The sequence below is a fragment of the Alosa alosa genome, chromosome 14, assembly GCF_017589495.1.
Source record: "Alosa alosa isolate M-15738 ecotype Scorff River chromosome 14, AALO_Geno_1.1, whole genome shotgun sequence".
NCBI classification, from domain to species: domain Eukaryota; kingdom Metazoa; phylum Chordata; class Actinopteri; order Clupeiformes; family Clupeidae; genus Alosa; species Alosa alosa.
Genome location: NC_063202.1, coordinates 32,530,649 through 32,549,127, shown reverse-complemented (window position 1 = coordinate 32,549,127; position 18,479 = coordinate 32,530,649). Strand labels below are relative to the sequence as shown.

The following is an 18,479-nucleotide window of genomic DNA, read 5'->3' as shown; positions in this document are numbered from 1 at the left end:
ACAACTATACCATCACAAACTCCATGAAAGACAGGACGAGACAGGTCCATACAATGGGAAAAGCATGATGATAAGGGATACAAAATACAAGACTCCACAAATCAAAAACTTTAAAGCTTTCCTGGGATCGAAGGAAACCAAAGCCAACCTCTTCCTATACCTTGGTCATAAAGCTGTTGAACTATGTAAACTGCCAGTCACAGTTCACACACACAAAGGTGGCAGTAGCAGAAAGTTATTTTGGCAAAACCCCATATATCTACATGTCACACAGATGTCTTGGTGTTTGCCCTTCACAGGGTACCAGACATCAACAAAGACGGTCTTATTGTCATGGGCACTGGAGAATGTCGACAAAAGATACAGCCTAGAAATCTTGACGCACCCTAGCGGCAGCAAATGTAATTTGCAGTCAGGATAGTCTAGCAACTCTCTGGCTTTTGAGGTGGAAAAACCAAACTTCGCTCAGGACAATCACATCGTGTATAGAGTCGGTGGACCTATCGGGTATCCTATTGTATCCTATCCTATCAGGAAATTGAAAGTCAACCGTTTGACCCGCCATTTACCATTTATCCCGTGGGAAAGGAAAGGTTTCTGTTTCAAGTCAATCAAGTCATTAACACACTTTGTAGGCTTGTAGTAGGTCCTCATCCATCTCCAGACGTGTTAGCTGGATGTGAGAAATTTGGGTCAGCTCCTCAAAACATGGTTTTCAAACAGCTAAAGCCCTTCGGTGGAACATGTTTAAAACTCTAAAACCCAACCAGGGAGTGGAAAAACTAGGCAAATCCAATCCCTATGATTGCCCTACCATCGCCTATTGCTGTCCCATGCTCTGATTCCTGCCCGCACAGCCTAGCGACCCACTATTTGCCCGATGACGACTCTTAATTCCTATGGACAATTCATCCCCTACACTGGACTATTTGAACACTAAATAGGATTCATGCATTATCATACTGGTTATGTAACCATCCAACCACTTTGTAACATATACCTCAGGTGGCTCTAAATACCATGTTCTATTCTCTGTATATAGATAGACCTTACTGTCCTGTAACTGACCCCAGGCAGATGGGTCAGGCCCTTGAGTCGTGGATCTGCTTGAGGTTTCTTCCTATATGTTTCTCCCATTCTTGGGAGTTTTTCCTCACCCTGTTACTCATGGGCTCTGTCTGAATGTTTAACACTCTGTGAAGCGCCATGAGACATGTGTAATGTTTTGATGCTCTACAGTGGGCAGTGCTTCGACTTGGCCAGCTTCACTCGCGGTCCGCGCGTGGGATCACGCGACTTTTAATTTGTATTTTTCCAATGAGACGCTGCAACAACCCAAACAACCGGTAGATGGCTCAAGTGAGCAGGGTGTCTCGTAAAAAGAAATGGAGCCTGGAAAACCCTACACAGACTTCACTACAGACTTTAGCAGACTGGTTTAGAAATAATGTAATAGCCAGAAATATGCCTGCCCTGCCCTAATAAAGAAATATTTGGTTAACTGCGAAGTGAATACCGTTTGCAGCCAGAGAGACGGGACAAATTAAACATTCTGGTTTTCTCCGAAAAGCAACGATGATAGACAGATATCATTTGGACAAAATATAGAGCATATTAACCTCCGTTGCTCAGCCAAATGCCTTCCTGTTTAGATCCCGTTATCATCGGAGAGTTACAGGCGTATAAACGATTTTTGATGGTCACAAGTTTACTTCATTAGGGACTGTTCGTTATTTATTTAAGGGGCTACCGGAGGAGTTTTGGGAGCATTAGTCCAAAAAGACGTGACCCTCCCTTGCCAGCAATACATTTTTCTATGACCCTCCAAAGTGATTATGAAAAAATCACTGTCAACTTTTTCCGGGTTTATCGCCTACTGTATTTTAACGTTTTCACATATTTGGCCATAAGCCGTTTATCATAGGCTATCACGAAACCAAACTACAAAGGCGAACACTTTAACAGGGGAATTAATTGGGCATGAATCATGCTGAACGCTATTTCGCTACCTTAGAATAATAAGGTTCTATCTGCGTGTTGAGTAGGTACAACCGGGCCGATTGAAACGGGGGACGAATGAAACATTCCGGTTTTCTCCGAGTGCAACGATGATAGACAGTCATCATTTGGACAAAACATGGAGCATATTAACCTCCGTTGCTCAGCCAAATGCCTTCCTGTTACATCCTGTTATCACGGAGTTACAAGCGATAAACGATTTTTGATGGTCACAAGTTTACTTCATTAGCGGTTTATTTTTTTTTTGATTATTAAAGAGTGTTTTTCATTTAAAGGTTTGACTTTGTGCTTATTCAGTAGAGCATTCAGTGCTCTCCCCAATCCCAGACGTTCACATTGCATGTTTGTTTGTAATGGATGCAACCGCGAGAGGCTATGCATTTGACAATGAGTTGTTAACAGAACCAAGACATATAGCCCAGCAGCAATCTAGGGACTGTTCGTTATTTATTGAAGGGGCCACCGGAGGAATTTTGAGTGCTTCAGTTGGAAGTTGCATGACCCTCTCTTGTCTGCTAGAAATTGTTCAATCACCCTCCGACAGAATTGTTAAAGACATGACCATCCCCTGCCAATTGTCGCTGACTTCCGCCCGCGCCACAGCCACACACTTTGTGATAACTAAATCAATCTTTCCCGTGAGCTTGCATGCTACCAGCCCTTCCTTTTCAAATGTGTTGCGCCTGTTTGCACAATTTCACAAATAATCATATGTGATTAATAATAATATGACAAATAATCCCTGTGCACGGGGACCGAAACAATGCATGCCAACTTTTTCCATGTTTATCACGTATTTAACTTTCCCCTGTCTTGCCGTTTTAATGTTTTCCCGTACAATATCCCATATTTTAATACTCTCATAACAGCCCTGCCATCGGGCCTGTCTCTGTGTTGCCCTGTTGCTACCCCTTGCCCTTCCAACGAAATAGATGTCTTCAAATCATCGTTTTCCTTGCTTGAAGGCGAACTTAGAGTGATGTTAACCTATTTAAGTTTAACGGCGTGATTGTCATGAGCGCACAATTGGCGCTTGCATGTTAGGCCTTATGTCTATGTGCGCACCTGAGGCTACTCAGCTGCAAGAGAAATAATTTCCCCTGTTTATGTTCACTGCAAGTTGGCCTACCATAACTTACCAACTCTGCACTGTAGACCCTAACTGGCTATTTATATTTTTCTGTGAAATAAGCAAATATGTATTTGTTCAACTGAAGCAGAATTATGCATAGGCTAGCCTACTTGGAACATAATACATTTGACAAAGGACAGATGTATGTTGCTAGTGACAAAATATTAACTTTCAGTGTTTTTTTCTGATGTCTTTGTCAATGGGAAGTGTTTTTCCCCATGCATTTATTCTAGGTTACTTTCAGTGACTGCCGTGAGCTAAGCGGGTTCTGTGTTTCGTTCATGTCAGTGACTGACGCGAGAGAAGCGGGGTCTGTGTTGCGTTGCGTTAATTTATTTTCATTGGGCATACCGTGCCGTGCCGTCCACAGCTCTTCAGTTCTGACAAAGCCAAAATTACTCCTTTTGAAACAATTGCTTGACGGGGGGGGATCCCAAGCAGCTTTCAGCCATAAGGCTACTTTGAGAACATTTCAATTCACCCGACACTAATATTCAAAATGTTGAAAACTATTTCGCATAGCCTATAAAGCAGTTTAATGGAATGTTAGTTGTAAACAAACAAGCTACTTGGTGAGGCTTGGCCTCACACATGCGCTCGTACCTTAGATGGCAGGAAAAATCTTCACGATAGGCCTATTAACTAACCACCCGATTCACGTTGGCTGGGGGGAAGGGGGGCCATCAGACATTTGTGCCCATAATCCGGCCCTGCCCCCCAAAAATCACACCTTCCCACCTCTGACAGCTTAAGTAGTCAAGAGGACTCCTTACTCACAGACCTATATCACAAACCTGCGGAATTTTGCCGTGTTTTGAAATCCTATGCAGCTACAGGAGCTTCCAATCGCGAGGAAGCAATTTTGCATTGTAGGCATAACTAACATGCAATAACGCCGCCAACAACAACCAAAACTAGGCTAATCTTTGTCAACATGTAAATTAAATGTAACATTATTGTGAATCAAATTAAAATGTTCTCTTTTGCAAACGTAGGCATAGTAACAGAATAATTTAATAATGTTACAAAGATACTAAATCAATCCTATGTTTCATTAGGCTACTAGGCTATTTGTTTTGCCTTGATTCATTTAGGTTAGGCCTTTTTATTCAGGGGCCGTATTCACAAAGAATTTTAAGGCAAAAAGTAGCTCTTAACTGGCGAATTTAGGAGCAACTCCTAAAAAATAATGGAATTGTCACTCTAACTTTAGGACTCCTTTTTTCACAAAAAGTAATTCACGAAGCATTTTAGACCTAAAAGTAGCACCTAAGTCTGGGACAGCTTAAGTCGAGAGGACTCCTAACTCACTAAGGCCTATTCATAAACAGCTTTTTTGTGGCATTTTACGTTGCAATGTTTTGAAATGCGTAGCCTATGCGCAACAGGCGCTTCCAATCGCTGAGGGAACAATTTTGCATTCATAAAAGGGATGCAATAACGCCACCAACAATAACCAAAACTACTCATTGTTAACATGTAAATGAAATGTAACGTTTCATTGTGAATCAAATTAAAATGTTCTCCTCTTTGCAAACGTAGCCTAGGGATATGGTGACAGATTCATTTAATAGTGTTGCAAAGGTAGGCTACTGCATCAATCCATAGGCCTATGTTTCTTTAGGCTACTAGGCTATTTGTTTTGCCTTACTCTTTATTAATTTAGGCTAGGCCTTTTTATTCAGTTATTAATCATCTTCCGTCCTTCGCACTACTTGTGTAGCGCATGCATTCTCCGACCTGTCACCTGTCAGTCATCATCAGAAGAGAGGTGTTTGGAATTCCCGCGTTACAATCGTCAGCCAATCAAGGTGGTCACTAGCCTGGCTGCCGCCACCACTTCTCAATGAGACGTCGTCTGGGAACCAAACGTTCATTTTCTCGTATTTGAAAAAAATGCCCAGATCCGTTTATTGGGTGCCACGGATGTGTATCAAATGTGTCTGTGCATAGCTCATCATCGTCTTGCTTTCCCCCCTGTTCTGTGATTGGTTCCCTATCTCAGGCGAAAATTTGCTCCATGGTCTCCAGGCTGCCTTAGCAGCGTGAATCAAATCGCGCGCAAGGCAGCATGGGAACACCCAGGCTAGGTGGACACTTCAGTCAAGCTCGCGCATGAGTAATGACGTCATCCATAGCCACGAAGACTCACTCCTAGTTTAGGAGTTGTCTGAAAGGCTTTGTGAATAACTTTTAAGAGAAAACTCCAATCTAAAATCTGTAAGTGCGATTTAGGAGTAGCCTACTCCTAGTAGTAAGATAAAAGCCTTTGTGAATAGCCTACGGCCCCAGTTATTCATCATCTTCCGTCCTTGTGTAGCGCATGCATTCTGAGACCGGTCACCTGTCACTCATCATCGTAAGGGAGGTGTTTGGAATCATGCCCGCGTTACAATCAGCCAATCAAGGTGGTCACGCTTGCCTATTTACCCAAATTAATGGTCGAATATTACTGATGATCAAGGGCGTAGGTTTGGTCTCAGCTTTGGTGGGGACACATCCACAACTCCTGTTGTCACGAAACCAACATTATTGTTTCAATACAAGTGAAGTGAAGCAAGTGAAGAATCTCGATTTCGATACTATTGCGATTTTTTTTAAATTTGATTTGGTTTGTGTGATTTGTGAGATCATTTACATCAGTGGCAATCATAGAATTTGATTGACCCTACACACACACACAGAAAGTGATGGTTGTAGGCTAGGTTTCTTTTTCATATTTTGGAATTCATATAAACTATAAATTTATATTGAAAATTATTCATAGTATTTTATGATCTGCATGATTACTAATAGCTAAACATTTAGTAATTTGATTAGGCTACATCATATCGATATTTAAATTATTAGGCGACACTTGTCTATATCATCACATTTGTAAATCATGTAAATCTAATTTAGTGCCTGCCACTTTAAGAGGAACGTGAATGCTGAAAAATAGTTTCGCAAGTGCAAGGATAATGTGGATTCAGTGTTTGCTATGTCATTAGATAAAATAAATGTAAAAAAAAAAAACAACTACTCAAAGAAAATCTTTCTGGGATGAGATCATAGAAGAGATAAGTGTCTCGCAATGTTAATTTCTAGGAGTATGGAAATGCACCAGTTTATCTTTTATTTCTTTGCATTGTGCAGGCTACATTCACAAATACATTAGCCTACATAAACAGAATATAGGAACAGGAAAATGTCTGTGACAATATCCTGGGTAATATCCTAACAGCTAGTGCTATTTTACACAGTAAAATCCGCATTTGAAAGCCTGATCACCAGTTGCCAGTTTGTATGGCTAACTATTTTGCCTAGACTGCAATGAAAAAAAAGTCAGTATTTTTGGGTGGCAAAGCTGATCTACAAACCACAAAAAGGGGCAAACATGTACATGCTGAAGGGCAAAGGGAATATCACAATGTTTTACTCTGGCCTTTTTTGGGATAGGCTATGTATTGGCAGACAGCCCTAACTTACCGTTGTCGTTGACACACCCATAGACACACCCGCTCACGGTGCAAGTACAGTAGCCTGCTTTGACACTCTCCGTGCGTGTAGGCCTGTAGCGTGCATGTCAGATAACACTTCCCCCTCCCCCTCTGTTTTTCAACAAATCATATGACGACATTTCTTGTACTGTTGTGCTGGCTGTCGGAATGATCAGCTGCACAAATAAGTTCGCTAAAATATTGGTGGGGACAATTTTGTCATCTTAAAATATTGATTAGGACTAGTCCTTAGCGTCCCACCCTAAATCTACGCCCATGCTGATGATCATTGTTATTTAAGAACATGCAGTGTGCGTAGGGTACTAAAAACATCTTGCTCATAAAAAAGCATCATAACGCACATTCTGGCGGGTCTGTTATTTACTGTAGGCTGCGCAAACCACATGCCTTTATTTTGGGCAAGCCTGCATTCATTCATTCATTCAACCTTTATTTATTCTTGGAGGGTCATTTAGGGAAGCCCTCATTTTCAATGAAGCCGAGATTACAGAAGCAAAGCGCTCCACAAACAAGACAACATTCGAGGCCTTCTGTTGAAGAATTTTATATAAAGCCTGCGCTGACAGTAATCCTCCTGCCCCTGATAGGCCTACCACAGCTGTGTGTCAATTGTCCCCCGCTGACCACCTCACACATTTCTCTAGACTTACATGACACAATGCCATAAAATATGCCAGTTTTAGGACACAGAATAATGTTTGTAATGATACCAGGTAGGCCAGGTATTGTCAGGTGCATGGTGAAGTGAAATTCTTACTTTGGAAAACAAACATTTGCCGATATCATCGCCGATCATCAGAATATTGCAACAGATTCTGTGTTCTGCACTGCAGGTAACTTGTTAAGCCAGTGGTTCTCAAACTTTTATTTCATTCCCCACTTTGATCAAGGGGCATGACTGATGATAGTGGAGATAACGTGTTATCCCGAGGCTTTTGCAAGTCGGCATCTTCGACGGTAGTCTATTAAAAATATAAGTTTTCGATGTCCCAAACGGAGAGCCATACTTTATTGTTTTTAACGATCTCTATGCTACTCACAAAAGTGTAGGCATGGGGACATGATGAAGTAGGCTATCGAACTGTGTTAAATTATTGTGATTACGAGCCAGTGGTTTTCAAACATTATGCGTGACTCGGACATCTAACTAAATGCAACAGGCTCATATCGTCCTCGCATTCGCATAATGAGGACCAGTGTTTTGTCAAATTGCAAATAGCTATTATTTTTAACTATTTTTTTTATGATAGTATGAAGTGCTTTTTGTATAGGCTACTATCTTAATCTTGGAATATGGGGAGGGAAGTGGCGAGTCTGCAGTCAGCCAAATATGAATGTAATTCTGCGGCATAAAGCAGATGTATTTGTTTATTGTACAGAAAAATAAAAATGACATGTCAATTGACTACATTGCAGTCAAGAAGTAGGGCAAATTAATTTACGAAACCAAAACGTGGGTCATAGTTGTCTAAGCCTCTATTGCGTAGCCTGTTAAAAACGTCGCTAGATAGTATTAAATCGGCAACAACATTGTTTTCTGCAGAAGCCTACCCAAGGCTACAGATTAATTCTGAACAGTTATTTCTCTACTGGCTCAATTATCACACCACTGTTTTGATTTTATGTGAGTTGCTTTAACCCCAACACTGACAATAATGTAGACAGCAAATTTCGATTTTCGTTACCACCGTGTAGTCAAACCTTAAGCCATACCCAAGTAGCCTAAATCGAGGTAATGTTTAATTATGCATGATTTATTTTGTTATTGAATTCAGAGGGCTGGGATTACTCTCGGCAACAATTATGTTTAATGGTAGATCCTGCTTCAGAAGGGACGGCAGGCAGAGCGATGTACAGTGGCAGAGCGACGCACAGTGGCTGAAAGTGGTACTAAAGCTTCACGCAGCTTCACGCCGCGTAATGCGCGAATGAAGTGGTCATTTGAAAGCGATGCCCACTGTATAACTGAAATTAAATTGAAATTCTGAAAGCGCACAGGCAAGCAAATGTTTGGGCACAAGATACAGTGCCTGCTCCAAAGATTCTTGACTCACTACCACTGGGATGGAGACAAATTGTTGAGGGGCAATGGGCTTCTGTTCTGTCAACTTCCACCAGCACCAGAGGCTGTTGTGGAACTTGTGAAGTGGTGTTGTCTTGCCAGCCAATGCAGTATAAGGTGTTCTTGCAAGAGTAACAACTTACCATTCACGCAACTTTGCAGGTGTGAAGGCTCTGAGGAGATGTACACCAATATTAAAGAGACAGTGACAGTGGTGAGGATAAATGCTTGAGTGACTGACAATGTTTTGTTGAACTCTTCAATAATGAAACATGATGCAGATTTTTAAAAATCTTTTTTTCATTTTTTTTCTCCAAATGTTTTGGCAAATGATGCAATACATCTTTTGAAAATAGTCTGTATCTCACTTGTCTACCTTATTAGGTGTATATTTATCAAAAAGTTGACCACTTTAAGCCTTTATATTATTTTTCCGCATATATTGTCCACCATCTTGAATTTTGGCACTGAAAATGAAGAAAAAAATTGGAAACTGGTTGTTTTGTATTCAGTGGGGTCCTAGCAAGTAAAAAAACACCAGTTGCAAAAATCTATATGAATCCTTCCTAAAATAACACAATTCCCCATACTATGAATGGGAAATTTACTTCCGGAAACTAAGCTCTCTCGGAGGAGGGGCGGGACTGTGATGCTCTATTACACCCCACCCCCTCTCCTCCCTCAATCACACTCATTTTAATATGCTAACTAAAGGCCACTCGAGAGCGCAGACCTCCGCGAAGACAAAATGGCCTATCCTGTAATATTAATAACAATGAACTCATTTATGGATCCATTCATACTCGAACCTGCTCCAAAGTTTAATAATTGAAATCATCAAATTAAAAAAACAAAAAAAGTTTAGGCTATTTCCAGCGAATGCGAGGTAGAAGTGTTTATCCAACGAAATGGCAAGAACCTTACGTCTTTATCATCTGTATTAATAACAACAAAAAACAGTAGTGGCAGAGCGTAGCAGTGGCTAGCTATAGGGTCAGAGACCGTGGCAGAATTATTGGTCAGTCTGCAAGTAGGTGACAGGGTTCGCATAACTGGGTTTGATGCATTTGAACCATTACAACACAACTGAATAAAAAAAAAAAAAAACATTAAATCAATCGTGTCCAGGTAGGCTACCACGCATCGCGCACTCGAGGTGGAATAAACGAAGTTGATCCAGGCCACATCGCCACAACATTACGATTTCTGGATCATATCCCTATATTTGCACAGAAGTGTGACAACAATAATGCGAATGCTAACTCGAGGAAAGTCAAAAGTATCCTATGCAGTCAATCACACTAAGGGAAATGGCTTATATTCGCGCTTATTAGTCAGCCTATCTATTCTATCTATATGTGTAGGCTATAGGTTTCACATTCCCTTTTAATTCGTATCCTCTAATAAGACTACAGTTGTCATTATAGATAGGTTGTTGCATAACTTAGTAGAATTTGAGCATGATGCATGTCCATTTATATAGAAACATAGGCCTACTTTCGAAGTGTTATCATTTTTAATAATCCACGTTTCACAAAATACTGTGCAAATAAAGGCCTAGACTCACGATCAACTAATGTTGCGCTGCATTGCCTCCAAGTGTCGCCAACTGACGGTACACATTGGAAATGTGCGTACGCCAGACATGAAGTTTGCGTGGAGGACCGCACATTCTCACGTTCAAGTCAGTCTTCGTACATCCGGACGTGAGCATGAGAAGTGGCGTACGCAGCGTTTTTGTGCATACGCAAGCTTTGTACCTGAGGCCCCAGGTACGCCATGTTTTTGGAGGTGCATTGCCATTGAGATTACATAGTAAGGAGCTGGCTCAAGGGTTATAAATGTATTTTGTCGTGTTTAGTTGTATAATGAAAGCACAGCTTTTATAGCCATCAATGCGTCTTCCCTTCTGGCTCTTTGACTATGAATTTGGTAACTAAAGCGGACTATTTGACGTCTTTAGAACACTAAACAGGTGGAGGTGTCAAATGTTGAGTTTCTCCAGTCTAGATTTTTTGATGTTAATCACTCCTATGATGTATTGCTATTGTCTATCCAAAGTAAAATACCTGTTTCGAAGTTAACTAAGTTAACTAAACTCTGATTGTTTGCACCTCCAAGTGGTGTGTGATGTTGGTCTGTGACGCGAGTTTGTGTGAGTGGAACATATATTTTTTCGAGATGAAAGGCTAAAGTTGTGCCCAACACTAAGTAAATTGAGTAGAATATTTTTTTCAATTAATAGCCATCACTATGAAACTTTTCCAGTTGATTAGTGACATAAAAAAATGTATTCCACGCTTTTGAGATTTTATGTTTATATATGCAAATTAGGCATTCATTCATGTAGATTGATCTTATTATCAGCCTATGATCGCTAAACATTGATTTTTTTTTTTTATGTTGCAATCGGTTGAATCCGTTCAGCTGCGCTTGTGGTTCAGCTGTGGGCACGCAGCGGCAGGGACGGGTGATGATGAGCGCTGTTTATGTAGCCTAATGAAGTGACTGCTTAGTTAATTCCACGCAAAGCACAGCGTTCGCTTTCTGCGCATAGAAAAACTCGGTATTAGCGCTTTCTTTGTACATCCAGCCTTGAGTGCTGGCCTTTGCTAGCTCCTTCAAACTTTGCAAACTCAGATGGGTGATGTTGTTTCAAGTGCGGCCCGCGAGTGCATTTGACCGATGTTATACGGTAACTGGCTTTCATGTTAACTGGCTGGACTGTTTACTTTGCCTCTGGAGTTAACGTAACCGCCCCCTTCTCTGCAGATGTGTTCAGCTGATGATTTAGCCTCCGATACCTGGCCGTAGATTCGTCTGTTTAACTGAAGTTCAAATAGAAATGTTTGTGATGCTCCACTTTCTTGTTTAATAAAGCTTTACAACACGATGTGTTTGCGTTGGAAGTGTCAGGTTGTCTGTAGTAGGCTACATGCGCTGGACCATGAATATGCTACCAAATAAATACAACTAAATAAATTCCACGTGGGTCTCGAACCACTACTAAATTAAACTGCTTGCATGATAACCTGACACCAACATGCTTGCGCCACTAACCAGTTGACACTTCCCAGCGAAATTGGTAATACTAGGCCTACTAGTAAATGAGGTCACCTAGTATGTTATTGTGTTTAGCAGGTTAACACAGCGGATTATGGTGACTGGCTGTGTTATCTTGCAATGTTGCCCAAAGTAGCCTATCATGATTCAGTTTACAAACGTTTCACTGATTGCTGCCAGGCTGTGGCCGCCTCTACTTGAAGTGTCTTATTATGAACGCCAGCAAATAAATAAAATAAAAAAGTTCAACTATGAGATTCGAACTCGAATGACAAAACTAGAACTATAATCTGCATATTAACCTGATGCATATCACAACAAACACACGCATTGAAACGCACAATGTGCAGAAGTCTATGTCTTCATTTTACACAATTTTACACATCACAAAAGATATGTAATATCAAATATCACAAGATACACGTAGGCCTAGGCTATTTACGTTCGTGTTTTGACATGTTAACATAGGTTTGAGATGTATTGGATTTATATTTTAATAATTTATTTCTTATCAAGTGATAAGTTGCATGTGGCTCAACAGGTTAATGCGTTAACAATGTTTTTTTTTTTTTTAGACTAGCCTACGGGTTCAATCCTCGCCATTCACAGTTTTTTAAATTTATACATTTTTAGACCAGCAATGCTTCCTCAATTTAGGCTGAAGATGGACTAGGTGGCCGCGGACAGCCTGACCAGCAGTCAGTGAAACGTAAAAACCATTAAGCCTAGGCTATACTTTGAAGGTCTAAATGGCTTGGGCAATGTAGCAAGATGACACAGTAGCCAGTTACCATGATCTACTGTGTTAACCTGCTACAAACACTATAACATACTAGGTGACCTCTTTTACTTGTAGGCCTAGTAAATAAGTATGGCCAATTTCGCTGGGAAGTGTCAGCCTGATTAGTGGCGCAAGCAGGTTAATGTCAGGTTATCATGCAAGTAGTTTAATTTAGTAGTGGTGCGAGACCCACGTGGAGTTTATTTAGTTTTATTTATTTGGTGGCATATTCATGGTCCAGCGCATGTAGCCTAGCCTACTACAGACAACCTGATACTTCCAACGCCGACACATCGTGTTGTAAAGCTTTATTAAACAACAAAGTGCAGCATCACAAACATGTCTATTTGAACTTCAGTTAAACAGAGCGAATCTCGACCCAGGTATCGGAGGCTAAATCATCAGCTGAACACACCTGCAAGAGAAGGGGGCGGTTACGTTAACTCCAGAGGCAAAGTAAGGAGTCCAGCCAGTTAACATGAAAGCCAGTTACCGTATAACACCGGCATAAATTCGCCATGTCAGATTTACAGGCCTGTCATGGCCGATGATGTGAAAATCGGCCAATTCCAGTCACCAGCCGATCAATCGGTGCATCTCTAATTGATAACGATTACATGTCTATCGCAATATATATGGCTATTGTTTTATCGCCCAGTCCTATCTCTGCACTTGTCATCTTGTTTTGTAGTGAGCGCACAATAGATAGGGCGATTGTAGGGAAAGGGATATGGCTTCTCTCCATTTGAGCCCATTTCCCCTCTAGATCCATGCTTTCGCTTCTTTGCTTTGACATGGATGATTTTGGGACAATTAAAAGTTTCAGTGGAGTTTTGACCATCTGTGAGGTGATCCTGGGTAAAGATCAGTATCGCAGGTATTTCCAGATATTACCAGGGTGCGTCAGCAATAACATACGCTATTCTCCCTGTTGTAAGTATGTGTCAAATGAGTTTGAAACTTATTTTAAGGTAAAAACAACATGGTGTTTAACTATAGTCATTTATAGCAAGAAAACATTTAGGGATAATCTTAAAGATGAGCCTTTTTGAGAATCCTTAGTGACGAATGGTGAAGTTCAATAATATTTTCTATAGACTGCAATACAGGAAAATGTTTTTTTCACTTAGGGTGCATCATGTTCCCCACCACCTACCAGCAAGCAGAACAAGGAATCGACCAAAAAGCCTCCTCAGCCACTTCTAGAATATCAGCTTGCTACACCTCGTGTCTTATTGAGGCGCATCATACAAACACGTGAGAGTCATGAAAAGTGACAATAGTACAGTGATCAAGTTCTCTTTGCTTAAATACTGTATGTATGCTAATGATTTGTATGAATGTGTAAGACAGAAGCAGAAGCACCCATGGTGTCAAATCAGCCAGATGCAAAGGATGTGAACCCTATAATGTCACACACTCCCTGCACAGAGGAAGTGAGGCCGCTTTCCTCAGAGTCCAATCTGTATTATGACTGTCAGAGGTAAGTCAATAATGATTGATTGAGTTACCAACTATTCGGGACCTTTACAGCCCAAGAAGTCCAGTATTCTGTGATCGTAGCGGTCTAGGTGGGTTGTATGGGGCTAGGAGATCTTTAATATATTCAGGTGCCCGGTCATTTATGGCTTTGTATGTTAGAAGTAATATTTTGAAGTCAATGTGACTACAGGTAGCCAGTGACCAAGAAACGACCAGATTTTAGGATTGCTCCTCTCAAAACGCTTAACTCCCTCTATCGTGTGTAAATGACAGATTTAAGTGAAGGGGAGAATTAGCGCAGAGTGAAATGTGCGTAGTTACGCGTTTTTTTTTTTTACTTGCGCACATGGGAGAATTCCCCCCTTAACTCAAGAGCGCGCACACACACACATAGAATCACACACTCTAACTCTAGCACACACACACACACACACACACACATACGTGTACGTACACACACACACACACACACACACACACACACACACACACACACACACACACACACACACAGAGCGGTACACACACACACACACACAAGCACCATTACACCATACCTCCCTGCCCGCCCCATACTCACACACCATTTAATCCAATTTCACGTGGTATGACACAACTATCTTCACTTTGTCATATAGTCTATGGGTGTTATTTGGACTGTGAGGCTCTCTGTAAAACCTTTTCTTACAGGTGGATGTTGAATTGCATTGACATTGATTTTAAGCTTCTACTTAACAGAGATCCAGAGGTCCAGTCTGAGCTGGATTTGTCAAACATTACCTTGGAGCTGATGCAGCCAATCCCAAAGGGGTTGAGCCGCAAGAGAGCCCCGACCTCCATCAGTGTGTCTGCTTTTGAGAGACAGCTTGAGCATCTGACAGGTAGAAACAAAGCATCACATATAGACCTTGTCAGTGACTGTGTAATCAAGTTTAATTAGGTGTGATCGTGGCACAAAATTCGTGTGTGTGTGTGTGGTGGGGGTGGATGGGATCCTTACCGTCCCAGCCCTAGAAGGGGGGAAAAAAAAGAAGAAAATTCCCTGGCTTCCTGGTCCGGTAGCATCAAATCAAAGAGGGCAGGGAGCACAATGACGACAATGCTTACCACTGACATTGCATAAAATATAATTACACTTCTGTGGTAGTGTGGTTAGGGTTTCTACTAGGCCTGCACGATAAATTGTTATAAAATCTCTTCACCCCTGCACGCGATTTAATTTTTTAATGACTTCGATTCTCATTTCAATTTACGAGCCGACTGCATCACAAACGCTATTACTTTCTTCTGTGAGTTTTAAAGCGCTCCCAGGCGCTGCAATGCTTTCCCTTCTAGGTTCTCACAAAGTTAAGGGCTTCACCCTCAGCTAATGACAAAGTGCCTTTTAGTCACGTGTTTCACTGGTGGAGCGAGCACGGTAGCCTAGTTCGGAAAGCCTTCGAGGCTACAGCATCGTCGAACTAGTGTGACAGGAAATAAACAAAATTGATGTTGATAACCCAGATAGCCTACTAGCAGTGTTGGGGGTAACGAGTTACAAAGTTATGCGCTACAGTAACGAAGGTAACGAAGTAAGGTAACGCATTACAACTCAAATTTCAGTAATTAGTTACAGTTACTGAATAACTGGAACTTCCATTCCAGTGTATCTCTAATATATTGACTTGTTGTTTCCATAGCAGCACGCAGTGATTGCTTATTTAAAATATAGATTAGCCTACTGTAGATACATTATTTCATTGTAGTGCACAGGTAAAAGCACGCATTCTCTCCTCGCACCACTCTCCCTCAAATAAGTTGGCTTCAGCTTGCACCACTTGTGCAAGGACCGTTCATGCAAACCTGTAGTTTGCATGTACGGTGTAGCCTAGACAACTTTGATGCATTCAAGTTAACTTAAAGTAAAGTTAGTATAGCCTATTATCACAACATTGTCAATCACGTTGTCAATTGCAAACGCTAATTCAAACGTCTCTCTACTGAACTACCTGTGGCTAAATTTGCATAGGACGTAGAGAAAGCACCCGTTTGATAAAATGAGCCAGTGGTGGAGAAAAAACTTTTTTAAGTGTATATATACTCTTTTGATCCCGTGAGGGGAAATTTGGTCTCTGCATTTATCCCAATCTGTGAATTAGTGAAACACACTCAGCACACAGTGAACACACAGTGAGGTGAAGCACACACTAATCCCGGCGCAGTGAGCTGCCTGCAACAACAGCGACGCTCGGGGAGCAGTGAAGGGTTAGGTGCCTTGCTCAAGGGCACTTCAGCCGTGCCTACTGGTCGGGGTTCGAACCCGGCAACCCTCGGGTTACAAGTCCGAAGCGATAACCAGTAGGTCACGGCTGCCCCTAAGAAATAATTTGTAGCCTAGGGTAGGGTACTGCAAAAAACATTGGGTTTCCTCTAGATTTTTTTTTTTTTTTAACAGTGGCGGCAGGTCCGTTTTTGCGATATTGACAAACATGCGTAACACATGGAAGCTCTTGATGGCGCATGCCACTAACGTCTATAAAAACAATATATTTATGGAATAAAACTAGACACTAGACAGGTACCTCGGATTAGCATTGCTGTGTATTGTTAAACTGCAATTGTCTGCAGCCAGCGGAGGGCATTTAGCCTACTATGCGTCCGGACAATATTGTGCGTCTCCCCTAATTCTGAAGCAGTGGCACCGCTAAATGAAGAGGAAACACTGAAGTTAATGTTTTAAATAGGCTACATCAATACAATATATAATATGTGAAGTGAAACTGGACATGCCATAATAACCTTTGACTGCAACTACATTGTGCGTCTGCCCAGATTCTGATACCATAGCGGTATTAATTTAAACCGTGGCGGGCTGCCATGCTAAAATAAACGTAGAGGATACACTGGTTCAAGGAGTTAAAATAGAGCCTGTATCAGGACCATATTTTGTTCAGTGTGTTATATGTACTAGTTTTGGTAGCCTACTGTACTTAAATGGCCAGTATTTTCTGTCTTTCTGGATATTCAATTATGTTTTACTACAGCTGAGTACACCACAGGGTGGCAACAACTCGAGATAGGAATCATGGTGGGATGTACCATCTCCCCACTTGCTTTTACAATGGCAATGGAGGTCATCATTAGGGCCTCAAAATGGGTAGTGGGTGGGGAAAAGTTGTAGGGAGGGCCACGCCTCCCCCCGATTAGGGCTTTAATGGACGACATGACAACCTTGACATCAACCGTTCCATGCACCAACAGCTTGCTGGATAAGTTAAATAGCAATCTGCAATGGGCCAGAATGAAGGTGAAGCCAAGTAAGTCTAGGAGTCTCTCAATTGTTAAAAAAATTGACAAGCCAGGGCTGCCAGGTAAGCTCAAGCTGTGGTGTTTGCAGTTTGGTTTATTGCCTCGGCTAATGTGGCCATTGACAGTTTATGAAGTTCCCTTTGTCAAAGGTAGAGCGGTTGGAAGAAATGATCAACTCCTTTGTCTCCTTTGCTCCACAAGGGGTTTACTTACAGAGTAAGAGTTAGAGTTAAGCAAGCTCAATCAGCATTGAGGCATAGGGAATGGCACAATGTGCAGCATGGGCGGGGGGTTTCTAGGGGTGTGTATAAGTAAACCCCTTGTGGAGCAAGGCTTCTGCAGGAGAAAAGAGAAATATGGTAGAGGGGGAGACAGGAGGAGACTGTAAGATGTACTAAGGCAGAACTGCGACAGCAGGCAAAACAAGGGCAGTGGCTGAACTGGGAAGGGGTGGGGGGGGGGGGCATGGAAGCTGGTAGGATCAGATTTCAGTGTTTCCCACAGAATTGAATAGTATTTGTGGTGGTAGGTGAAGGGGAGTGTTGAGCAAACATTCTGTGTCGGAGTCAATAAAATGAATACCCCATAGTTATACTTGCCTTGCACAAGAAGTCGATATTGACAAGTAGCTGTAATGTTATAGTGTGCTAACCTCGATAACCCAACAGTATTCTAACATTAACGTAGGGACATTGCTTCTTATATGCTTGCACATAACTTAATTAGAGAGAGAGAGAGAGAGATATGAAATGAAATGTTTTCATCCTATACTGTGTAAATTAGTACAACATAGAAAATTATTGCGTGGTGGTAAATGTTGATATTGTGGTGGGCCGCCACAAAAAAGTCAATGTATGGGAAACACTGGATTTATGTTACATGCTACATATGATGTGCTCCCATCTCCCAAGAATTTAAGTCAATGGTTTGGTGAGGATGATAAATGCATACTTTGCTCGTGTGTGGGCAGCCTCCACCATATCCTATCAGGGTGCAGGGTAAGTCTCACCCAGGGGCGGTATACGTGGCGTCATAACCAGGTATTGAAATGTGTGGCAGCGGCAATTGAAGATAAAAGGAGAGAAGTCAATTCATTAGCAGCTAGTAAAGGGGTTAACTTATTAACAAATTAACTTTGTACGTCTGGGGGAT

General features: G+C 41.6%; 1 protein-coding gene across 2 annotated transcripts in view; it reads left to right on the top strand.

Annotated features, from left to right (window-relative positions):
* Positions 1–18,479, top strand: part of cenpt (centromere protein T) — a 65,836-nt gene that overhangs the window by 11,188 nt on the left and 36,169 nt on the right. For both annotated transcript variants that reach the window (XM_048263635.1, XM_048263634.1), the window contains exons 3-5: positions 13,688–13,814; positions 13,911–14,040; positions 14,778–14,920. In XM_048263635.1, the coding sequence (XP_048119592.1) occupies positions 13,688–13,814; positions 13,911–14,040; positions 14,778–14,920 (400 nt within the window). The remainder of the gene's footprint in view (positions 1–13,687; positions 13,815–13,910; positions 14,041–14,777; positions 14,921–18,479) is intronic.